Raw genomic sequence first — 23,996 nt, 5'->3', positions numbered from 1 at the left:
TCCCCGTCTTATTTGTATGCCTACGCGAGCATACGTGCAATGTCAAACACAGAGCCTTGCAAAGCATACTCTGCAAAAAAAAAATATTTCTTATTTTTAGTTATTTTTGGGGACATTTTGCCTTTATTTGATCGACAGTAATTAGGAGACAACACGAAAGTACAGGGTGGAGAGAGGGGTATAGGATCTGCAAAGGACCTAGAGCGGTAATTCAAACACCGGTCTCCGGAAATGCGTCTGCATCATATGTTGGAGCACTGCCCACTACACCATTGGCTCCGACCTTACTTAGTATTTTTGTCTTGTTTTTAGTACAAATATAAAAAAAAATTTAAATCAAGATATATTTTCTTGATGAGCAAAATAACCTAAGAAAATATGTCTAGTTTTTAGATGAAAAATATACTAATATACTAAATATAATTTAAGTGAATTTGAGCTTAAAACAAGCAAAAAAAAAAAAGAAGAAAAAACTGCCAGTAGGGCAAGCAAATTTTTCTTGAATTTTTTATGAAGTGTTTTTGAAAAAAGTTAAAGATTTTTTTTCTTTACGCAAGGTTTCAAAAATCAGGCCATACAGGACGTGCACACTCTTGACAGAAATTGCATCACGTGCCCTGTAGGCGGACCCTTGCATACACGTTAAAAAACTGACCATACTTCGGCCTTTAAAGGCGGGGTGAACGATCTCTGAAAGCCAATGTTGACATTTTAAATCACCTAAACAAACTCGCCCCTACCCCAATAGAATCTGAACCTTTTTTTGATAGACCCGCCCCACACATACACAATCCAGGCAACGATGTCTGTTAGTAGACACGCCCTTACTGCTGATTGGCTACAAGTGTGTTTTGGTTCTCGGCCTGACTCCCTTTTCCAAAGCATTTCTCAAAAATCGTGCACCCCGCCTTTAATGTGGTCCTTTACAGCTTTAAATCAAATATGTAAGAAAAAATTGACAATGGTTATTGAATAATTCGAAAATAATGCACACCCAAGGTGGTAGTGCGGCATGACGTAAAGCATTATTTTCAAATAATTCAAAGGACCAGAGTTAATTATTCAGTTTATACTACGATTACCACAGACTTGGGTAAATTTGAGCCTAAAACAAGCAAAAAAAAATAAATAAATAAATGCCAATAGGGTAAGCAAATTTTTCTTGAATTTTCTTGAATTAGGTGTTTTTGAAAAAAAATCAAGATTTTTTTCTTACCCCATTGACGTTCGACGCATGTGCATTGCGATAACTTGCAATACTTTTGTGGCCTACATACTTCTGTACACGCATGCGCGACCTACGCAGGGTTTCAAAAATCCGGCCATACACGTACACTCTTGACAGAAATTGCATCACGTGCACTCACTGCGAAAAATTATTTTCAAGAAAAAAAATCTTAGTATTTTTGTCTTGTTTTCAGTAAAAATGTCAAAAGGTTCTTAAATTAAGATGCTTTTTCTTGATGAGCAAAATGACCCAAGAAAATAAGTCTATTTTTTGACCAAAAATATCAATTTTAAGTGATTTTGTGCATAAAACAAGCAAAAAAAAAATGAGGTGAGCAAAATTTTCTTGAATTTTTCTTGAGTTTAGTGTTTAAGAAAAATATTAAAGATTTTTTGCTTACCCCATTGGCAGATTTTTTTGCTTGTTTTATGCACAAATTCACTTAAATTTGATATTTTTGGTCTAAAAACTAGACTTATTTTCTTGGGTCATTTTGCTCATCAAGATAAAGCATCTTAATTTTAGAATTTTTAGATATTTTTACTAAAAACAAGAATTTTTTTCTTGAAAATCATTTTTTGCAGTGCTGTAGGCGGACCTGTAGGCATACACGTAAAAAACTGACTGTACTTCGGCCTTTAAAGGCGGGGTGGACGATCTCTGAAAGCCAATGTTGACCTTTGAAATCATCTAAACAAACACGCCCCTACACCAATAGAATCTGAACCTTTTTTTTTTGATAGACCCACCCCACACATATGGAACCCATGCAACTATGTTGGTTAGTAGACATGCCCCTTACTGCTCATTGGCTACAAGTGTGTTTTGATACTCAGCGGTTCTCAAAAATTTTGCACCCCGCCTTTAATGTGGTCCTTTACAGCTTTAAATCAAATATGTAAGTAATAATTGATGACGACGACGGCCATTGAATAATTCGAAAATGATGCACACCCAAGGTGGTAATGCGGCATGACGTACAGTAAAGCATTATTTTCAAATAATCCAAAGGAGCACAGTTAACTATTCCGCTTATACACCGATTACCACATACATTGTTCTAGTAGTTATTTTAAGACATTTGACAGGTCCGGTGTGCGTTTATCAAAAAATAATCCATACCCGCGAAACATTTCTCAAACGATCAGAATAAAGCATTCACAGTCCCATGCTATATGCCATGTTAATAATGTTTGCTGACAATGCATGTAAAACATCGACAGTGTTTAGTACCACTTCATAAATCTGAAATATGAATATGAGGTCTTTGGATTTCTTATAGACATATTGGCTATATATTTAAGCTATTTGGACAGAAATAAAGTTTTGTGTTCCAGTAAAGAAAGTCATAATGATGACAGAATTGGAGTTGTCTTTCAGTATTCTCTCAGCAGGCCAATAAAGTTTAAGTGGGAATTGTTTATTGTATTGAGCGTATGTTTTCTCTCTATCTCTCCTTCTCAGACCACCCCGATCCTCCATCAGATCTGAAGCTTCTTCGTGTCAGCCACGACTCTGTAACTCTGGAATGGATGCCCGGGTTTGACGGAGGCTTGACGCAGAACTTTCGTGTCAGGTGTGGTTGTCACATATTCCCCTGTGAGGTGTCAATTTAAACATGTGGTATGCGTCAAGGATTAGTTTTAACTGCCAAAATTGAGCTGGTTTCAGTGAACCGTCGTATATGTGACTACGCTTATCTACAGTCTACGTGCCATCACTGTGACTCCCTGATAAACATTAGCATCTGTGTTTTTGACAGGTACCAGTGGGCGGGATCTGTAAGCTACATGTATGTGGATGTTTATCCCCCAACAGCGACTGTTTATACAGTCACGGGCCTGAAACCTTCGACAGTGTACAACTTCTCGGTCAATGCACTCAACACTATGGGAGAAAGTAGCTATGCAGACAACAACAAGATATTGACGGTCACGACCACTGGTAAAGACACTTTAACCTGTTTAAGAAAGCAGATGGATCACAACCCTATTTTTTTCGATTTGGTTTACATACAGGTATGCACAATAAACATTTTTTGGGACTGTTTCGGGTTGCATTGAATTTCCTGCGTCCCGAAACGAAACCAATTAAGAACCACTGACGTGAATCAGGCACATTCACTGAATTACAAATCCTTCAGGTTCGCTTTTCCGTGTAGGTTTAGATGCAGCCTTTCCTTCCCACTGATTTGATGAGCCATTCATCAATCCGGCCAATCACATCTTATTTGTGAAGCCAAGATCTCAGCCTCATGCAAATAAGCTGAACGGCTGAACGTCTACACCAATCAGAGAACCAGTGTGTCTTCTGAAGGAAAATCTCAGTCTTTATTATCCGGGGCATGCGAGACGAAAACAAAATGGTGTGATGTATGATAAATGAAGATAAGCTGTATTCCCTCTGCAAATATAATGAATTCTGCAATTGTAATGTCATAGCATTTCATTAGCAAAACAAATTACTCAGGAGAGAACAGCAGCTGACGAAAATGTGAAAGAAAAGTAGCCCTGACAGAGTTAAATATCGCCAGCGATGAAGATGATGAAGAGCTAGTAGAAGACGTGACTTTATAGAGTTATGAATGAAAATGATGTAAATCAAGTCACAGATTGTTCCCATGAAATCGAAATTGAAGTTTTGGCTTTTAGTATGAATGTATAAGCTACAAGATACAGATAAATGATTTTTCTCAAGCTGTTAGGTAAACTAGTGTTGTAGTTGAGACCATAGATATGTATAATAAAGGCTTGATATCTTATGGCATCTCTAATGTAATCACCGGCGGCCATCTTGTCTCAGTCAGCTGGCAGCATTGTGTTTTAATGGTGCATGTACTTCTTAATAACCAATTTCTACCGATTTTCAAATGGTTTGGCTTCTTACAAACGCTATTAACTTGGCAATAATTCTGGATGCTTGAACATGTTTCATGAACATTATTCATAAGTATACAGTGTCATAGGTACATCTCAAACGTTTATGACAAACCAAACAATTTGAAAATCGGTAGAAAATTGAGCAAGTTATGGTTATTTAAAAGTACCATTAAAACACAGTGCTATGAGTGAGTGAGCTGACTGAGACAAGATGGCCACCAGGTGCGGACGTCGACCTCCATTGGCCAGTCATGTGGTCAAGACGTCTAGCCTTTGTTATACATGTCTATGGTCGAGACCACTTAAACAGAGGCCAAGACTAGACCGAGACCAGAGAGTGTCTAGACCAAAACCAAGACTTTGAGGGGCCGAGACCAGTTTGTATTAATTTATTGAGAGATTTATTTTTGGACAGTTGTGGTCTTGACCAGTCTTCAAATAAAATCCAGAGACCACTAAGATTGAGACCAAAGACAGTCAAGAGCTTAAGTACTACAACACTAAGGTAAACTTAATGCTATTGGCTTTTATTAAAGGGGGAGGAGACACTCAATATGTCACTGATAACTTATTGTGCTTTTCCATTGCAAAGTACCCCACGGTTTGGTTTGGGTCAGGTTGGGTCAGCTCACCTCACTTTGGCTTGGTTAGCTTTTCCATCGAGTTTAGTAACACTTCGGAGTGGGAGGGATTATAGGCGTGTCGTTATAAGTGAGAGCGTCGTTGTACATTCCCATACATTCATTTAATTCTCAGTCCGCCACAAAATTAAAATTGACCACCACAAATGGATGTTTGCACATCACGTTTATCACTAGCTCTGTATCACATGACAGTTTCTGTACAAACACCCATGGCGTCAGTCGACGCGCTCCGCTGAGCCTCATTTAAGTTTCATTTAAGCATATATGCGGAAGTGCTCGTCGTGAATGTGCCGCCACAAACTGCAAGTCTGGAAAAAATGTTATGTGTTCTTGATTCTCAGCCTGTGGATGTTTTTCGTCGCTAAAATTTAGTTTGGGAACTTACAGCAAAGCACAGATGACAACAGGTTTACTCGAGACAGCGCAAGCTAGCGTGAAGATAAAGCTAATCTTTTACATTATAGCGATGACGTCTCAGACCAATCAGCTCGGGGTGGTACTAAAAAAAAGTATCGGGTACTATGTACTGCACCCAGTGAAAAGGCACCCAAAAGTAAGCTGACCCAAACTGTGGAGTACTATGCAATGGAAACGCCATTAGTTTCAGTTCTGTAAAGGCATCAAACAAACAAAACTGCACCTTTTAGGGCACTTCAGCACCTCGAAAGAAACTTTTCTAAGGCCTGCTGTGTCCCCAAAGCGTTTTTACCCTGAGGCCAGCATATTTTTTCAGTTGTTTCCATGTTTTTAAAAAAACGGCGGCACGTGATGAAGCGCTGAGTTTCCACGCTGAGCGCTTGGTCACTGAGAATTGAAAAATGTCCAACTTTGGGATAAACAGGCTACGACAATCGTACAATGACTGATAAACAAAACAGAAGTATCATAGCAACACAAACGCATTCAGAGTTTTTAGAAAATCGCCTGGGGAATGTTTAAACTCTTTGGTGTACATATAGATTGTATAAAAACACATTTGTTGCCTAACTTTCAATGCACTTGAAAGGTTTATGAATAAATTAAATAGAAAATAAGGTAACACTTTACTTGAAGGGGTTCATAAGACCGACGTGACACCGTTATAATCATGACATGACACGTGTCATGAACATGAATGAGATTTGGTGACGGCTGTCGTTGAGTTTCATTTGTTCAATTTTGTCATTTTTGGGGCAAGGATGACATTGTTTGGGATGTTTTTGTTATGACAACTTGACATAAACCTATACATCGGACATTATCATAACGGGGACATCTCGGGCGATCATCTTTGCATTAAAAATGACATAACATAATTGAACAAATGACACTTAATGACTGTTGTCGTGGGATCTCCTTCATGTTCATGGCAGGTGTCATCCCGGGGGGGGGGGTGGTGCACTTCCATAGTGTACTTAAAGTGCTTTATTTTCGCACACCAATTTTGTACTTAATATACTAAAATTCATCTTTAGTACTTCTTAAGATGTTCTTAAGATTATATAAGTGTACTTTATTTTGAGACACCAAAAATATGAACTAAAATACACTTTTAAGATACTATCTCTGTATTAAAAAATTTATTTAGTTAACACTTATATTAAACTTTAACTCAACTTTCATACAAAGATGGGTTCAAGATTACTACAAGTGGTACCTAAATACACTTTTTAAATACATTTTTAGCACATTTTAGTTAATATTTATGGTGTCTCAAAATAGCACAGTGAAGTACACTTAGATGATCTTAAGAACATCTTCAGAAGTACTAAAGATGATTTTTTTAGCATGTTAAGTAAAAAAATTAGTGTGCGAAAATAAACAACTTTAAGTACACTAAGGAAGTGTACTACATTTTCGCCTGGGATGTCGTGGTTGTGAGGGTGTCATGTCGGTCTTGTGAACACCCCTTCAAGTGGAGTGTTGCCTCATTTAATATTTAATTTTGTTGTCATAAAAACTCCTTCATGTGTCATGTCATGATTAAGAAGGTGTTATGTCAGTCTTATGAACATCCCTTCAAGTAAAGTGTTAATGAAAATGAATGCATATTATTTGTTTGTAGATGTTAAAGTATGAATTAAAGTCGAAAAGTAATTTGCAAATATGACACATGCTACTGGCATGGACACGGTATATGGGTGATTCTCAAGAAAACTTGGTTTTAAAAATGTCAAGCATGAAAATGTAAAATTTGCTTAAATTAACTTTTTTCCCACCAGACATTGAAAAACAAAGTCTGGAGTAAATGGGAACATTAATGTAAATTAAAAACTTTTACTTGTCATTTAACACTTTTTGTAACATAATTTTAAAAATTAGTCCTAAAAAATCTCATTACCGCAACAGTCAGAAAACATCAACACTGACATATTTTCAAAATGACATGACAAACCTGAAAGAACATAATTTGGAGATTCTGCACATGCATTTAAAATGAAAGTATTATGCTTCTATTAATTAAATTAACATTTAATAAGCATCTGTTGCGGTAATGATAATCAAAATGTCGTGTAAGCATTCTGACAAGACAATATTTCAAATTAACTGTAAAAAAATGATCTTACCTGGTAGCCATCTTGAAGTAACTGGTCCATGTGCTTGGTCACTCAAAATCAAACTTTATTAAAATTCTGTATGTGTGCTTAAACTGTTCTCAAAAAGTGTTGCGGAGGATGAGAACATCAGGCATGGACACATCATTTTCCTAATTTTTCTTCATTATTATTATAGATGAATATTCAGTAAATATTTTTTTCTGTCATCTAAAGTAGTCTAGCAAAACATCCATTTATTTTTTTTCTTAATATTTTTGTATTAATTTGATTAAATTACAACATAACGCATGTTCAAACACAGCCGGACACATTGCGGTAATGAGAATTTCAGCAGAAAATGAGATGAAAATGTACAATCATAAATTCTTATGTTGAAATCACACATTGTGCAAGGTAGAACACAGTATTGTGTTAATTCTGATGCTTTTTAATGTTACTATATTACACATTTTAAAGCTACAATCATTAGTGCTGTGGTGTTTCAATGGTTTCGTGAGAATCCCCCATATAATTCAATGCCTTTTATGTCTGACCAACTGGCAACCAGGTTTGTTACGACCTATTTGACCATCTGTACTTCTACGCCTCACAGCTTCATTTTTGTTCCTAGTAAATGAAATGCATGCATCTACTCTAACTAGAGTCTTTATTTTGTTTTAAACATCGGTACCTTCATGGCTCCAATGAAATTCACTCTGCTGTCCACACTAATGGACTCTGCTATATAGTGTACTAGCTATACATACTGCTAGTGTTATGTGGTGCTAAATAATTCAAAGCATTGTTATTTTTAAAACACATGGCGAAGAAGAGAAATATATCAGTTTACTTTTTAGGGAACTTTTGATTACAGGCTCCTGGTCAGAACACCGTAATACAATGTAGGGCCTACTCTAAAATCTTCGCATTACAGTAAGTGATTCTCTCTCTCTCTCTCTCTCTCTCTCTCTCTCTCGCTCTCTCTCTCTCAGAGGTGGACTTTGCTGATGGTGTCTCGCCAGCAGACGCGGACTCGACTCCTGCAGGTGCAGCATTTCTCCATTTCCTCCTCCGGCGTACTGCGGCTGCTATTTATCAAATGTAGAAAAGGCCTGACACCCCAGAATTCAGATCAATTTCCCCACTCATACTTTAGTTGCCGTGGCCTTTAACGGTCCGTTTCGTGTAGTTTCGTTGAGCCTTGGGGCGCAGTGTTTTGCCTGCTGCGGTTTGGTGCGGTTATGCCCGGCCTATAATCCTGAATGCATCTGCACTATTTAATAGGACACAGTGGCAGTTATTGACCCTCGATTGGATAAACAGAACAAACTGAAATTAGCTTGTGCCAAATATGAGGTCCACCGGACGCTGCTTTGCATTTTGATTGGTTGTGTATAAAAACATTGGTTAGCTACGGTAGTTCTGATGTGAGCGGTTTGATGCACTGTCAGGAGATTTATTATGTATAGTCTCACATGGTGAGGCGTGACTAAAGCTTGTCAGATCTCGGCCAATCACACGCTTGCTTCTACACGACAGTGACATATAGTATTACAAATTTAACAGGACACTGGCTCAGAGTTTTGCAAATCCTGCCCAAGATGTCTTTCTTTCGGCATTATGATCATACGCATGAATGTATATCTGTCTAGTGCATTCAGTGCCTTAAAAGAGTATTTGACAATTAAGCACGCTTAAAAATGTTTCAGCATCTGATTATACAAAATATCAAAGTGACATTTGCAAACAAAATAACGCCAGACTTTTTCTCAAAGTCGTTTTTTGCCATATTTTTTTGCCAGCTGGTGCCAAAAGAGATCATTTGTAGCAGATGTATTAAATCATTTACCCCAAAGTTTACACAGGTGTCTGATCTGAATCACCACAGATGTAGTTTATCATATTAACCAAAGGCAAGTTCTACTAATTTTGACAACCAGAAAGTGTCCAAACGCCTTTATATTTTAATTAGTGGTGCATCCTATAGCAACCATCAGTGTTACTATTTATTTAAGGGGTACCACAACTATTAAGACTTGTATGCATTAAAGGGGACATTTTTACTTTTTTAAGATGTCAAATAAATCTTTGGTGTCTCCAGAGTATGCATGTGAAGTTTTAGCTCAAAACACCATATAGATAAAATATTATAACATGTTAAAATTGCCACTTTGTAGGGGTGAGCAAAAATGCGCCATTTTGGGTGTGTCCTTTAAAATGCAAATGACTTGATCTCTGCACTAAATGTCAGTGTCGTGACTGGATAGTGCAGATTAGGGGGCGGTATATGTTGCTGCATCGCATTCACTTGCTGATGCTAGCAGATGAAAATAAACAAAAATGTGCGCTTTGGCGCGGAAATACATAGATGGACGTTACGTCAAAAAATGAAGACGTGGAGAGTATCAAAATAAAGATACCTCAAATCGATATTTTTACGCGTGGCATCGATGCATCGGATCATTTGAAATAATATAGATGTATCAATCCATATTATTGTAATGTTATCCCCTTCTGGCATCACAGGGGGAGCTAAATTTCAATGAGCTATTTTTTCACATGCTTGCAGAGAATGGTTTACCAAAACTAAGTTACTTGGTTGAGCTTTTTCACATTTTTTAGGTTGATAGAAGCACTGGGGACCCAATTATAGCACTTAAACATGGAAAAAGTCAGATTTTTATGATATGTCCCCTTAAATACGTTATATTTGCCTTTTACTACTAAAATCTATTGATAGAAACACATTAAATATTCTCATTACTTTAAGAAACACCAACATTGTAATACTCATTTTAACCTATGGAGGCCGCCATTGTTTAACTCAAAGTGCATTCTGGGTCGATGACATAAAAATATTAATACAGTTTACTATATTAAATACTATGGCATATACTATCATTTTTTTATGTGATAACATTTTACTTTCTTACTTAATATTTTTGTCTTGTTTTCAGTAAAATATCTAAAAAAAAAAAATTTTTAGAAAAATGTTTTTTCTTGATGAGCAAAATGACCTAGGTTTAGTTTTTACACAAAAATTATAAAATTTAAGCAAATTTGTCCTTAAAACAAGCAGAAAATCTACCGATGGAATTAAAAAAAATGTTCTGGAAATAAGTTTACTTTTTTCATAAACACTTAATTCAAGAAAATATTTCTTATTCCACTGACATATTTTTTTTTGCTTGTTTTAAACACAAATTTGCTTAAATTTAATAATTTTTATATAAATTATAATAATAATAATACATTTTATTTATAACGCGCCTTTCTCAAACTCAAAGCGCTACAACATACATACAAAATAATAAAAACGTAACTTATTTTCCTAGGTCATTTTGCTCATCAAGAAAAAACATCTTAATTTAAAATATTTTTTAGATATTTTTACTGAAAACAAGACAAAATACTAAGTACGAATGTAATTTTTGCAGTGTAGTATGTTGTAGAGTAGACAGAGTGCACTGCAAAAAAAAAATGATTTTCAAGAAATAAAAATCATAGTATTTTTTGTCTTGTTTTTAACACGTGCTGGGTTAAAAATTGACCCAATGCTGGGTTATTGGGTCATTTTTAACCCAGCACGGGGTGATTTTTAACCCAGCATGTGTTCTGTCCAATATTTACCCATTATGGGTCAAAAATAACCCAGCCATTTTTAGAGTGAAAAAGCATTTTAATACTAAGAATTTTTTTCTTGAAAATAATTTTTTGCAGTGTACAGTTTATTGTTAAGTTAGTTGATGTTACCTAATGCATTAATACAACCGAATTGTAAAGTGTGTATCCGATTTTAGAGCCATGAGTATCTCTAATAAAATTATGTTTAAAGATCCAATAAAATCAAAGCTGACAATTCTTATTTTATTAATGTAATATTGCAATGTTTATTAAAAACAATTTATCTGTGTAACAGTGGGTTCACACCAGACGCGAGTTCAACGATTTGCCCAAATAGATTACATACAAAGTCAATGCAAAAACACGACCAGATGGGTCCTTGCGAGGGGCGATGCGAATGACGAGATATGGGTGGCGCGTTTGCTGCGAAAACACGCTCTAATTACCTCAAAGGCGTCTTCGCCCAAGTTAAAAATATTCACTTTGAGAGAAAAATTTGCATGACACAAAGGTAAATCCCGCAAGTATAGAGCGAGTAACGCGAGGCCCCGCGTTTGGTGTGTACGTAGCATTAGTCATTTTTTTTAAATCATGTACCCTCATGAACTTCAATCAAAACCTGAAAATGTACTTCCCCCCTCTTGTGGGCGAACATTAGACCGCTAGTTAGACCACATGGGCGGGAGCATCCGTCAACTCTGCCCCCTTTAACTATCAGTCTGCTACCAGTTTAATATTTAAATAAAATTCCTACTTTTCTATATCCAATCAAAGCACAGTGGAAAAAAACACAAGCAACGCCCACTATTTTTCCTCTCGTTATATTATGTTTCATTCGGAAATACGCCACAACACGGTCGATCGCGACTTCTGGTTCATGGGGACTTTAAAGTCATAATGTGTTGAGTTTTTATTCATACACTTTTTTTTTCAACAGGTCCCAGTCTGCCTACACATGTTGTGGTCATACTGGTAGTGGTTGGTGTCCTGTTCTTGCTAAATGCTTTGGGCTGCTTCCTATTCGCCAGATGGAAAAGAGGGCGGAGCCTGACAGGTAACACACAGCGAGACTCCACAGTGTCACCGTTTCTTCTGTGAGCTGTTAGACAGCTTGTCCTCGACCGGTCTACTCACAGCGACAGCGCTTGCCGTGAAAGGGATGAACTGTCTGAATCCTAATTTGACTTCTCACTTTTAAAGCCGTCTGCCTCTTTCTCTCTGCCTCCTCCTCAGCCATCTGCATCACCCCTCCATCTCTTCTTTTCCCGGCAGCTGTCACTTCTTCTCTCATCCTTTGGCTTACTTCGTCTGTCACTATCCGTCTCGCTCACCCCATGGTTTTCGACTCGCCCCTTCCCTTAAACTGTCAGGTGTCTTGTCTTATGGCTCTCTTGTTCTCTTTCTCTCTCTGTCTTTATTTTTTCCGTCTATTCATGAACCTGACGTCTTCTCTCCTTCGATTTCAACGCCTCCTTTTTATCAGTTTATTAAAGCTGCTGTCACAACACAATTTGCAGGGATGAACCAATAATTGAAACAGGAGTGATGAACGTTCTGTACACCAAAAATGTCTGTCTGATATGATGTCATTCTTCATTGTCCTCATGCACTCCGCCTGGTGACCTGCGTCCTATAATATCCTTTCATTTTTTGTGTCCAGCAGACACCAAGAGCATTTCACAGGACACTAAAAGCGAGGAGGAGAGGTGAGCTATATTCATACAAGTATTTTACATTTTATGAACACATGAGTCATGCAAAACCTGCTGCCGTGATGCTGCGAATAATTGTCATAGCATTGATGTACGGATGTCGGGAGTAGTTTTAGCATGTTGCTATGTGGTTGCTATGATATTGCTTGGTGGAAATCGCTAGGTGGCAAAAGTCAAAAGGCCCATCCTTAGGTCTTTAGGATATTCTGGTCCATAGATGTAAGATCAGGAGCTATATTATTATATTAATGTGCCATATGGGTTACAGATTGAAATCACCATAGTTACTAATCAGATAAGAGTTAGGATGTTTTTGTTATACTGCGCAAGGTCTTAAATTTTTTCCATTTACATTTATGCATTTGACAGACTTTTTGATCTAAAACAACTTAAAGTGTTCCAAAAATATATGATATATAACAAGTAAGGAATAATGTATAGGCTGTATAATGTTTCCACATCGTGTCGGTTCCTGATCACACTGCCGGGACTTATTTTTGTGATAACAACCAGCTGCCTGTACATTATCCCACTTATTACGCCGCTATTTACCTTTAGTACATTAAATATTGATTTGAAATATTTTATTTGCTAATTTTTAATGAATTTCCGTGAGAAAACCCCAGTTACTTTTGGTTTTAAGATAAGACAAGACATTTAAATGTCACCAACACACTATTCGCTTTAATTATTTGTAAATATAATGTCATACAGTATATGTTTATAAGACATGTTTATATTTAATTTTTGTGTAATGTTAAACTGTACCTATCCAAAATATTTGCCGCATCCAGGTTACCGTGTTATTCGTTTTAAACGGTTGTTATCTGGGAATAAGGAAACTGAAAATGCCGCGACAATGAGTCATGTAATAAGACTGAGCGCTCCTATTACTATGAATAGGGGACAATGCAACACTCAATATGGCCGTTCTGATGGCGGAAGTCCCGCCTTTTAGTTAAAAAAAAACTATCATACAATAACAATAAAGACTCTGGGGGAGGGGCTCTATACAGAGTCCCGTGGACCCCTTGCCAACCTGTGCATATGCTCAGTAGGGGTGTAAATCCTTTATTACGATTCGTTACAAAAAAAAATTTCACCAGCGATGCAATTTTTGCCGATACATCAAACGCTTTTTTGATGCGATTACGATTCGATTCATTAATCAATATTTTTATATTACGCGCCTAGTTACGCAGTTTCATTTTTACTTACAAATGCAACCAAAATATATAACATGAACATTTAAAGGTGCAGTATGTAGATTTTAGCGGCATCTACTAGTCACATTGTGAACTGCAACCAACGACTGACGCATAGAGAAGCTACGGTAGCTCCCACAGGACAAACATGTTGTTGTCTAAGACAAAATACAGTGGTGAAAAAAGCTATTTGTCTATTTAAGGCTACTGTAGAAACATGGCGGCACAAAATGGCAACTTCTATGTAAGGGGACACTCGGTGTAAGTAAATAAAAACGTCTCATTCTAAGGTAATAAACACATAACAGTTCATTATGTAAGGTCTTTATACACCCCTGATAATATAGTTATGTACATAATATTGCATTTCTGTCATTAGATCCTTGTAAAAGTTACACACTGCAAATTTAATTAAATGGCACAATATTCTGTCCCAATTGGAACATTTACAACAACAAACTTACAAAAAACACTTTTTTTAAACAAAGAAAAGGTCAAAATGTCACATTAAATCAAGCTTATGATGGCAACAGTAAAAGTCTTTCAGTGTTTTGTGCCAAAATGTGCAATAGTGACAATCACTGAGGTAGTTTTAGAAAAAAAATATTAAATAAAAAAATAAGTTAATATAAAAAATAAAGCTGTTAAACTTAAGCATTTGATCTGTCTCTTTTGAAAGATTTTTCTTTAAAAAGATCAACTGATCAACATGTTCAGAAGAGAGGACACTGCGTTTTGCATTATCAATATCATCTGCAGTGCTAAACACACGCTAGTCTTCTGTCTCTTTTTGCTTCACTTGCTGACGCTAGCAGATGAAAATAAACAAAAATGCGCGCTTTGCTATAAATGTGTAGATGGACGTTACATCAAGGAATGAGGATGTGGAGAGTGTCAAAATAAAGGTACCTCAAATCGATATTTTTACGTGTGGCATCGATGGATCAGATCATTTGAAAAAATATAGACGTATCAATCCATATTATTGTATTGTTACACCCCTAATGCTCAGTAGCTGAAGCGACCTTTAAAAAATGTATTTTTTAGTGCAATTTCAGCTTAACTCTTTCCCCGCCATTGACGAGTTATCTCATCAATTAAGAGAAATAGCTTACCTGTCAATGACGAGTTTTTACGCCAATCCATATTTTTACTATTATCTGCTAGGTGGCGCTCTTAAACAACTTATCAAACACTAATGGCTCTATCATACACCCGGGGCAATGCAGCGCAATATTCAACTCTGCGCAATGATAATTTTCACATTTAGCGCCACATTGTTTAAATAGCAAATGCATTTGCGCCCAATTTTGCACCCATGGGGGTTCTGGTCTGAAAACAAAGTGTGTTCAGGCGCATGTTGGCCCGTTGCTATTTTGAGGCAACTAAAATAGACTACGCCATTGAACAACAAAAACCTGGTCAAGTCAATTGTTATTTAAAGAGCTCGTTAGTAATATGCGCCTATGAACGGGGGTTTGCTTATCACATACATGAATGCGCAGCACAAAAACGCTTTTAAATATGAAAAATGAAAGGATTAAAACGTAAAAGATTATTATTGAGTCTCTTGGACATAAACTAGGACAGATTATGAGACGTTTTTTTAAAAGCTAGCGGGGAAAGAGGTTTAGTTCTTGGTCAAAAATATTTGGTTTTATTGTAAATATATCATGTAATTTGCCTGTACATTTTATTAGTACGTGTCTTCCCTACAATCAAACCCATGGCCTATGTGCTTTTAATGCAGTTCTTGGCCAGCTTAGCTACAGGAACACATATTTTATTTACAATGTCAAGCTAAATTTTTGTTCACCCTAAAAGGAAGCGCACTAGCATGCAGTGGCGGCCGGTGATTTCTTTTTTTAAGGGTGCTTGATGCGAAGTTTCTTCACAACATGTATGTAGCCCGTCATGTTTGGGGTTCGTAATTTTATAATATATGTTCTGCACGTCGAGTGATCCTGTGTGCATCACGTGTCTTGTCCAAATAGCGTTTATGAACGAAGAGACGCCTGCGTTTGCCAGGTACTCGTAATCTCATGCATAATCAAAGTTTACTGTTAAGGGAGTGTCTTGTGTGTATTTTGTGAACGTGAGCGTCTCTTTTATCATAAAACCTTTAGACGCATGTGCAGCAGACACTTATTTTGACAAAACACGTGATGCACATGGTTCACATGACGCAACAAACACATATTTTGAAAACCCGAGCAACACACATGACACTTATTTTGAATAAGCGCCCCTCGAAGGCGCCACTGCTAGCATGCAATTAACATGAAAGAGCTTTCGTTTTTTATCACATTACGTTGTAAGTGTTATGGTTAGTTATGGGTTAAATCCAAACGCTTAGTACATATGAGCAAAAGCTATAGTGAAACTTGCACTACCAACACGATCAGCACACTGTTCCTCACAGCGAACTGATAAATGACCAGAACAACTGTCGATCTGAATGAAGCTTTCAGATTTAAGTGTCTAATGATGCAGAGCTTGTCTCTATAAATAGACTCCAGAGCAGTACATTATTTCTTTAACCAGATCACAGGTGACAAAACCATGAGCTACACTCTCAAAAAAGGTACAAACGCTGTCACTGGGGCTGTACCCTTTCAAAAGAGGTGCATATTAGGACCTCAAAGGTACATCTGTGCCTAAATAGTAGATATCAGGACTTTTTTAAAGGGTGTCATCACAGTGATTGCTGACTGTAGATCTGAATTTGAGTTTCTGTGCAATGAAAAGTCAAATTTACCTTTCTTTTATTTGAAAAAAAAGCACACCATCGTGCACAATTTGAAACTTTTTTGAAAGCAAATACAGTCAATTGTGAATTTATGTTGGCTTGAACGCTTCTAAAATTCAACATACCTGTACATTTTTTAAATGTATTATTTATCAATTTCTCTGAGGGAAATCCTCTCTGGTTGAAGTTTTTCTCTTTTTTAACTCTCGGTTGTGATTAGAATAATAATTTGAGAAGAGCATTCTCTGCTTCCACAGGTCCACTGCGAGCGGCTCAACCCGCTACGCGAGCAGAGAGCTTATCAACGCCGCGGCACGGCAAACACTCCTGATCGACAGCAGCTCAGAGCCTGACAGCAGCGTCTACGAGAGCTTTGGACGGGTATATCACTGATGCTCGCTCAGCCTGTTCATGCTTCAAATGAGTTTTTACATGGGCTCGCAGGAAGGAGCCGGTCTAGCAAAACATTCAGAGAGAAATAAATACAAGGATGTTGAATCGAGAAGAGACGCTTTGCTCTATTGTGATACACAGATCACCAGACAATCTGTATTACTGCTAAAGATTTTTGTTTCTTTCTCACAATATCTCAAAAGCAGGATGGCTCACATTATTACTACCCGACCGATGCCTACAGCCCCGTCCTTTACTCTCACGCTGAAGGCCCTGAATATCAAGGTGAGAGTTTACATGACTAAACGTCATCTTGAAGATATTTGGGTTGCTAACTATGACCAACTATGACAAACAATTCTGTTTATACAATATCATTGGATTGCATAGGCAGTGGTATTGTATAGGCATTAGTAACACTGACACTATATAAAACTATTTCTTCCTCTCTTTTTGATTTTGTTATGGGACACACATTAGAGATGCAATGAAAAATTTAAAACACTTGCTTGTTTGATAGTGCTATGAATATAACAGTTTGACTGCAAACCTCCAGACTGTTGTTTTTGCAGTTGGTTCTGCTAATATATTTTGCAATAATACCACTTTTATGTTTATACTGCCTGTGCTATAGACGGTTTGAACAGTAACAACAACATAAACAGACGTAGCTTTCATGTAGTGATGTTACATTTGAACCGAGGCTTCGGAGCTTGTGTCAAGCTAAAATTGGGCGTGCCAGATGAAACCTCGATTCGAAGCTTTAACTTCCATAGTAGGAAAAAAGAACTAGAGCCTGATACCGATACAAATGTTTTTTTGGTTTTAAAATCCAATACTCCGAAATATCGGCTGATATTTTTTTTCAGAAACGCGCAACAAAACACTAACAGATTTCCTTAACATTAGTTATTTGTACTTATTTATGAGTTTTAAGTAAAATAATATGATAATGCATTTTAAAAAGAAACTTGTTTCTTTTATTGTCTCGTGACCAACTCACAATGAACTCACTTAACTGTTGTTCTCTCTGCCCGAATCTGGCTGGATTGGCAGGTTGCAGGATGTGTGACGCATTATACACGAGTGTTGCCAACAGGAAGGTTGTAGAGTGCCCTCTGGTGGACAAACTATACAACGGCAACACTCATGACATGGTTGAAGGCTGTTTCGTCCGGTTTTGTTTTTTTAAATATTCATTTATCGGCCATTATGAATGCCGATACCGATAGTTTGGAAAACGACTAATATCGGCCTGCCGATATATCGGTCAGGCTCTGAAAAAGAACACTATGAAAGTGAATGGGGTCCACGAACGGTTTGGTCACAAACATTTCTTAAAATATCTTCATGTGTGTTCATCAGAACATAGAAATTGATACAGGTTTGTAACAACATGAGAGTGAGTAAATGATGACAGAATTTTCATTTTTGGGTGAACTATCCCTTTAACGTAGAAATCACGTGACAATGACAATCGAACCTTAACTTTCTGCGCTTTGCTTTGCGTGCCAGAATGTTCGTTATTTCACTTATTACGCTTATTCACATTTTAGTCCCACAAAATACTGTGTAGACAGTATTGTATGTACATATACTTGTGGGAGTGAACATTATTGAGTAAAATACAGTATAGAATATTAACTCATACTGGAATTTATTGTCACATTTGAATAAATAAATACATTTATTATATTGACCTTTCACCTGCATGTTGTCTAAGCTTTATTTGTACACATAACCACTATTGGTGGTAACGTATTACAAGTAACGTGCATTACGTAATAATATTACTTTTCTGAAGTAACGAGTAAAGTAACGCATTACTATATAAATGTACACATTAATATTTGAGTTCCTTTTTAAAAAAATGTAACGCAAGTTACTTTTCAGTTGAATTAATTTAATTAAAAAAACTAAATTAAATGGAACATATTAACAGACAATTACGCACTTTATACGTGCATGCCAGAGCGGGAACAGTTTGAGTCAGAAACGGAGATGGCAGGCCAGACCTTGACATTTTTGCGATGGAAAATGCAATTTCCGAATGCATATAAAAACACCTGCAAGGCTTAATGCTGCGTTCAGACCAGCCGCGGTAGAGGCGTCAAGCACGAGTGATATCAATGTTAAGTCAGTGTAAAGACATGTTGACACGCGTCTGGAGGTCTCGCAGCACGAATGATGCGTTTAGCATGGCACGAATTGAAGGTTGCGGCAGAAAAACGCGGCGTGTTAACTAATCAGGAGCTTGCTCTAGAATTGACGTGATTACAGAAAGCAAGTCGCAGAAGCCCCTCCCATGACGTGAATATCCGTGTGAATGTCTCAATAACTAGAATTTCACGCGGAAATGAAGCGAGTAAACTCAAAATGTTCATGTGACAAACTAGACGCGGTAGGCACGAATTTGACGCCTCAACCGTGGCTGGTGTGAACCCACAGAAAAAGAGATCAAGCATCAGCCAAGAAAGAAAAAGTAAAGCAAAAGTAACTTAAAGTAACTTAAAGTATTACTTTTTATGAAAAGTAACAAAGTAAGACAATTAGTTACTTTTTTTGGGAAGTAACTTAATATTGTAATGCATTACTTTTAAAAGTAACTTTCCCCAACACTGCACATAACATTAAAATTAATCAAAATTTCATTAGCGTGTTCCTTCGTTGACAGAGCTTCTTCCAGAAGCGACTGCTATATGTTTTATTAACCAAAAGATGGCGCTGTTTTCGATACCCTCGAAGCTTTGAATCACGGTTCGGTACAGTCAAGTGAAGTATCGGTGCTTTATTTCCCCATCACTACTTTCGTGGAACAAACGTAACTTCCGGTAAACTTCCACAAAGAATTATTAACAATAGAGTCCTAAATATAGAGAAGTTTACTTCTGATTACAAGCAAAATAAACAAGTATTATTACAGACAAGGTATTTGTTTCAGAGTTCAGTTTAGCCTCTAGCCAGCCCATAAAACAAACAGAGATAGGAAGTTAAGATCCATCCAGAAGCGTAAACGCAACAACGCACGTGCGTCCAATGAAACCGTGTGTGTTAAAGGCAGGGTGCATGATTTTTTTAAAAACACTGGAAAAGGGAGTTGGGCCGAGTACCAAAACACACTTGTAGCCAATCAGCAGTAAGGGGGGTGTCTACTAACCGACATCGTTGCCTGGGTTGGGTATGTGTGGGAGGGTTTATCAAAGGAAGGTCCAGATTCTATTGGGGTAGAGGCGTGTTTGTTTCTGTGTTTTTTTTAAATATCAACATTGGCTTTCAGAGATCATGCACCCCGCCTTTAACTGTAAAGCTGCTTTGCAATAATGCAAAAATTATTAAATGTGCTACTCGAATTTAACTGAACTTTTATACTTTTTAGAACCATTTGAATAGTTTTTGGTAAAACTTTACATTTACAATAAGGTTATTGGTCTACATTAGTTAATGAATTAGCTAACAATAAACAATACTTCTAAAGCATGTATTAACCTTCATGTTAATAACGGCAAAAATGAAAGTGTTTATGCTGTCTGTATTCTTCCCTCCAGATGGCAGACACAACACAAGTCCTCTCTTTCATGAGTATGAGGAGGTGAGAGGTTGGGGTGTGTATGAGGAGCTGCAGGGCCACTCGCTGCTGCCCCCCGCTGGCCGCAGTGATCATCGCACAACTCCCTCCATCTACCACGGGGTGAGTGTGAACCAACAACCAGCTGGATCTGTTTTACTGCACCACTTAATGTCAAATCGTGTGATTGCCAAATTGATCTGTAAATTGAGCCGTTAATTTAAATCGGAATCTCAACCGAATCAAAGTCTTAATTCAAGCGACACATGATATACAGAAACTCATTATAAGAGAGGCACAATAGATGGGTATTGCAGAAGAGTGGTGCAATAGTTCAGTGTAATAGATTCTGTCATTTTTCCATTTCCCTTTGTTTAATGTTGATGCTTTTGTTCCGCTTTTTCCTAAAACAGGGGCGGGCGTACGTTAAACCGGATCTGGAAGTAACAGCCGGAGTTTATGATTCAATGGCGTATAGACGCAAAAGAGACTCGGACTTACCGTTTGAACTCAGGGGTGAGCTTGTTTAATTTAAGTGAAGCTGATAGACGCTCCGGTTTTGGTCAATATTGACCTGATTCTGTTCATGACTTGATTTTTAAAAAGCTTTTGTGCCCATGCATGAGTTGTCTAGAAGGTGTTCACTGTTTTCTTAAAACGTTTCAATTTGTCCATGAATGTTTAATTCAAATTGTGTTCAATTTCAATAAATGTCATTTGTTTTTCATTTGGTCTGAATCTGAAGTTTCTTTGGACGCTTGTCTGCATTCAAATGCCGTCGCAAATTGAATTGCAGCACTTGAGACAGTGACACGCATTCATTAAAATCACTTACTGTACAATTAACCTGTCTGCAGTCGAGTGAAGTTTCCTGGCGTTTGAGGTCTATTTTAGCATGTCCTGTTTTACAAGACGCTTTAGTACAAAACAAATCTGATATGAATTTTATATAATGAAGCATTTAGCAGACAAGGTATTTTACATGATGTAACTCATCCTGAACTTAATGGTTTTCCCTGATGGAATGCGCGACTCTTCCTCCTGGGATTCTTGGAAAGCGCGACGCTTTGTCCCAAGAGGAAGTCTTAAATGTGGGAACTAAAATAGAAGTCTCGAATCCTTGCGGCAACAACAATACCAGCCTTTGAAGACTCACATGTGTTTTAATGCGTGTCTTTACAATGAGTTACGAAATGGAGATGCAGGAAAACTACAGTAGGTGGAGGCTAAAGCCTTCACGGGCTTCAGACAAGCTTGAAATAACATTTCAATAAACATTTTACCAAAAATGAACAGCCGTCCTTGTTTGCTCACCCTCGTGCTCAAATTCGCATTTTTATCTCTCCTGAGGATCACAAAAGGAAATGTTTGGCTCTAATTAGTCACTGGGGCTTTCATGTTAAAAAGTGACAAAAATAAACGCCATTTAAGTATGAGAAAATCTTATTTGATGTTGGAAAATAGCACGGTGAACATTCTAAACAGCTTTTGAGTTTCTCAGAAGAAAGTCCGTCATTTATGTTTGCAATAACCTAAGGGCTCATTATAGTTTTGCGTAGGTCCTATGGGGTAGTCGTGACGCGTCGGTTTTCATTTATACTTCTGACTGTGGGTTCACACCAGACGCAAGTTCAACGATTTGCGTGAGTAGATTACATACAAAGTCAATGCAAGACGCGATCAGACCTGTCCTCGTGTGGGGCGCCGCGATATGGCCGGCGCGTTTGCCGCGAAAATATGCCTTATTTAGCTCAAACGCGAAGTTGAAAATATTCAACTCGAGCGAAAAATTTGCATGACAATTGGCAATTACACATGCAGACCGCTAGTAGGCAGTGTTCATGCTTGTAACCCACAGTTGCAGTGCAGCAGCCAAAGAAAAAGCAGCTTGGCCAGTAATCCCACAAATGAAGATGAAGAAGCAGCTTGTTGTGAATGATTTGAGAAGACCAGCAGTGATGGGGTTAAATAGATGCCGACTTTTGTTGCAGTATGAGTTTTCACTCCTCAACTTGGCCTATATTTGTTTATACCGGTGCAGGAAATGCCTATGAAGAAATGCAGGTTTTTTACCTGAACGAGGGGTTCTAGTGGACCAATCACATCGCTTGCGGTACGCGAATAATGGACGCTTTGTTACATTTTTGGTAAAGGTGCGCGTCAGGCTAAGCACAGCCTACAGCATAGCTACGGCATAGAACCTATGCACGACTATGAATTACGCTTAAAGGGTTTCCCAAACTGGGGGTTGCGAACCCCTGGTGTTTTACAGGGGAACTGCAGAGGGGTTGTGAGTTAAGGTTTAATTAAAGGGGCCATGGCACAAGACTTTTTTAAGATGTCAAATAAATATTTGGTGTCCCCAGGGCACATATGTGAAGTTTTAGCTCAAAATACCATATAAATAATTTATTATAGCATGTTAAAGTTGCCACTTTGTAGGTTTGCGCAAAAATGTGCCGTTTTTGGGTGTGTCCTTTAAAATGCAAATGAGCTGATGAAATTCAAACACTGGTCACAATGATGGTGGTTTGCTGCAATTGAAACTCAATTGTGCTTTTCTCTGCACTAAATGGCAGTGCTGTGATTGGATAGTGCATATTAAGGGGTGGTATTGTTATAATAAGAGCTCCTTATGACATCATAAGGAGAGCCAAATTTCAACGACCTATTTTTTCATGTGCTTGTAGAGAATGATTTACCAAAACTAAGTTACTGGGTTAATCTTTTTCACATTTTCTAGATTGATAGAAGCACTGGGGACCCAATTATAGCACTTAAACATGGAAAAAGTCAGATTTTCATGCCATGGCCCCTTTAAATCATACAATGTAAAAATAAATGCATTTCAAATTAAAGGGACTCTCCAATTTGCTTGAAAATATGCTCATTTTCCAGCTCCCCTAGAGTTTAACATTTGATTTTCAAGGTTTTGGAATTCATTCAGCCGATCTCTAGGTCTGGCGGTACCACTTTTAGCATAGCTTAGCATAATCCATTGAATCTGATTAGCATTGCACTCAAAAATAACTAAAGAGTTTGGATATTTTTCCTATTTAAAACTTGACTTTTCTGTAGTTACATTGTGTACTAAAACCAACAGAAAATTAAAAGTTGTGATTTTCTAGTCCGATATGGCTAGGAACTATACTCTCAAACTGGCGTAATGAGTGTGCCCGAAAATAGTCCCCTGCTATTGAAAGAAACTAAGGGGACTATTTTCGGCTGCTCCGTAATATCATTGCACCTCTTGCAGCCATATTACATAAGTAAAGTCCTTGATTATAACACCAGAATGAGAGAATAGTTCCTAACCATATCTGCCTAGAAAATCGCAATTTTTTATTTTCAATCAGTCTTAGTACATGATGTAACTACAGAAGAGTCAAGTTTTAAGTAGGAAAAATATCGAAACTTTTTGGTTATTTTTTAGGCGCGATGCTAATAGTCTAATCAGATTCAATGGATTATGCTAAGCTAT

At 37.4% G+C, this 23,996-nt stretch overlaps 1 protein-coding gene across 6 annotated transcripts in view; it reads left to right on the top strand.

The window, feature by feature from the left end:
• nphs1 (NPHS1 adhesion molecule, nephrin) overlaps nucleotides 1-21,242 on the top strand; it is a 134,639-nt gene extending 113,397 nt beyond the window's left edge. For 4 of the 6 annotated variants that reach the window (XM_055197107.2, XM_055197110.2, XM_055197111.2 and 1 more), the window contains 9 exons: nucleotides 2,693-2,804; nucleotides 2,991-3,172; nucleotides 8,260-8,313; nucleotides 11,829-11,945; nucleotides 12,552-12,597; nucleotides 16,815-16,938; nucleotides 17,154-17,235; nucleotides 20,496-20,638; nucleotides 20,929-21,242. In XM_055197107.2, coding sequence (XP_055053082.2) covers nucleotides 2,693-2,804; nucleotides 2,991-3,172; nucleotides 8,260-8,313; nucleotides 11,829-11,945; nucleotides 12,552-12,597; nucleotides 16,815-16,938; nucleotides 17,154-17,235; nucleotides 20,496-20,638; nucleotides 20,929-21,045 — 977 coding nt within the window. In that variant the 3' untranslated portion in view covers nucleotides 21,046-21,242. The remainder of the gene's footprint in view (nucleotides 1-2,692; nucleotides 2,805-2,990; nucleotides 3,173-8,259; nucleotides 8,314-11,828; nucleotides 11,946-12,551; nucleotides 12,598-16,814; nucleotides 16,939-17,153; nucleotides 17,236-20,495; nucleotides 20,639-20,928) is intronic. The other 2 variants (XM_055197109.2, XM_055197108.2) reach the window with 2 other exon arrangements.
• The last annotated feature ends 2,754 nt before the right edge of the window (nucleotides 21,243-23,996 follow it).

This window comes from Misgurnus anguillicaudatus, chromosome 24 (genome assembly GCF_027580225.2).
Source record: "Misgurnus anguillicaudatus chromosome 24, ASM2758022v2, whole genome shotgun sequence".
Classification (NCBI taxonomy): Eukaryota; Metazoa; Chordata; class Actinopteri; order Cypriniformes; family Cobitidae; genus Misgurnus; species Misgurnus anguillicaudatus.
Note: the sequence above shows the minus strand (reverse complement) of the source record. Positions and strands in the feature narration are given on the sequence as shown.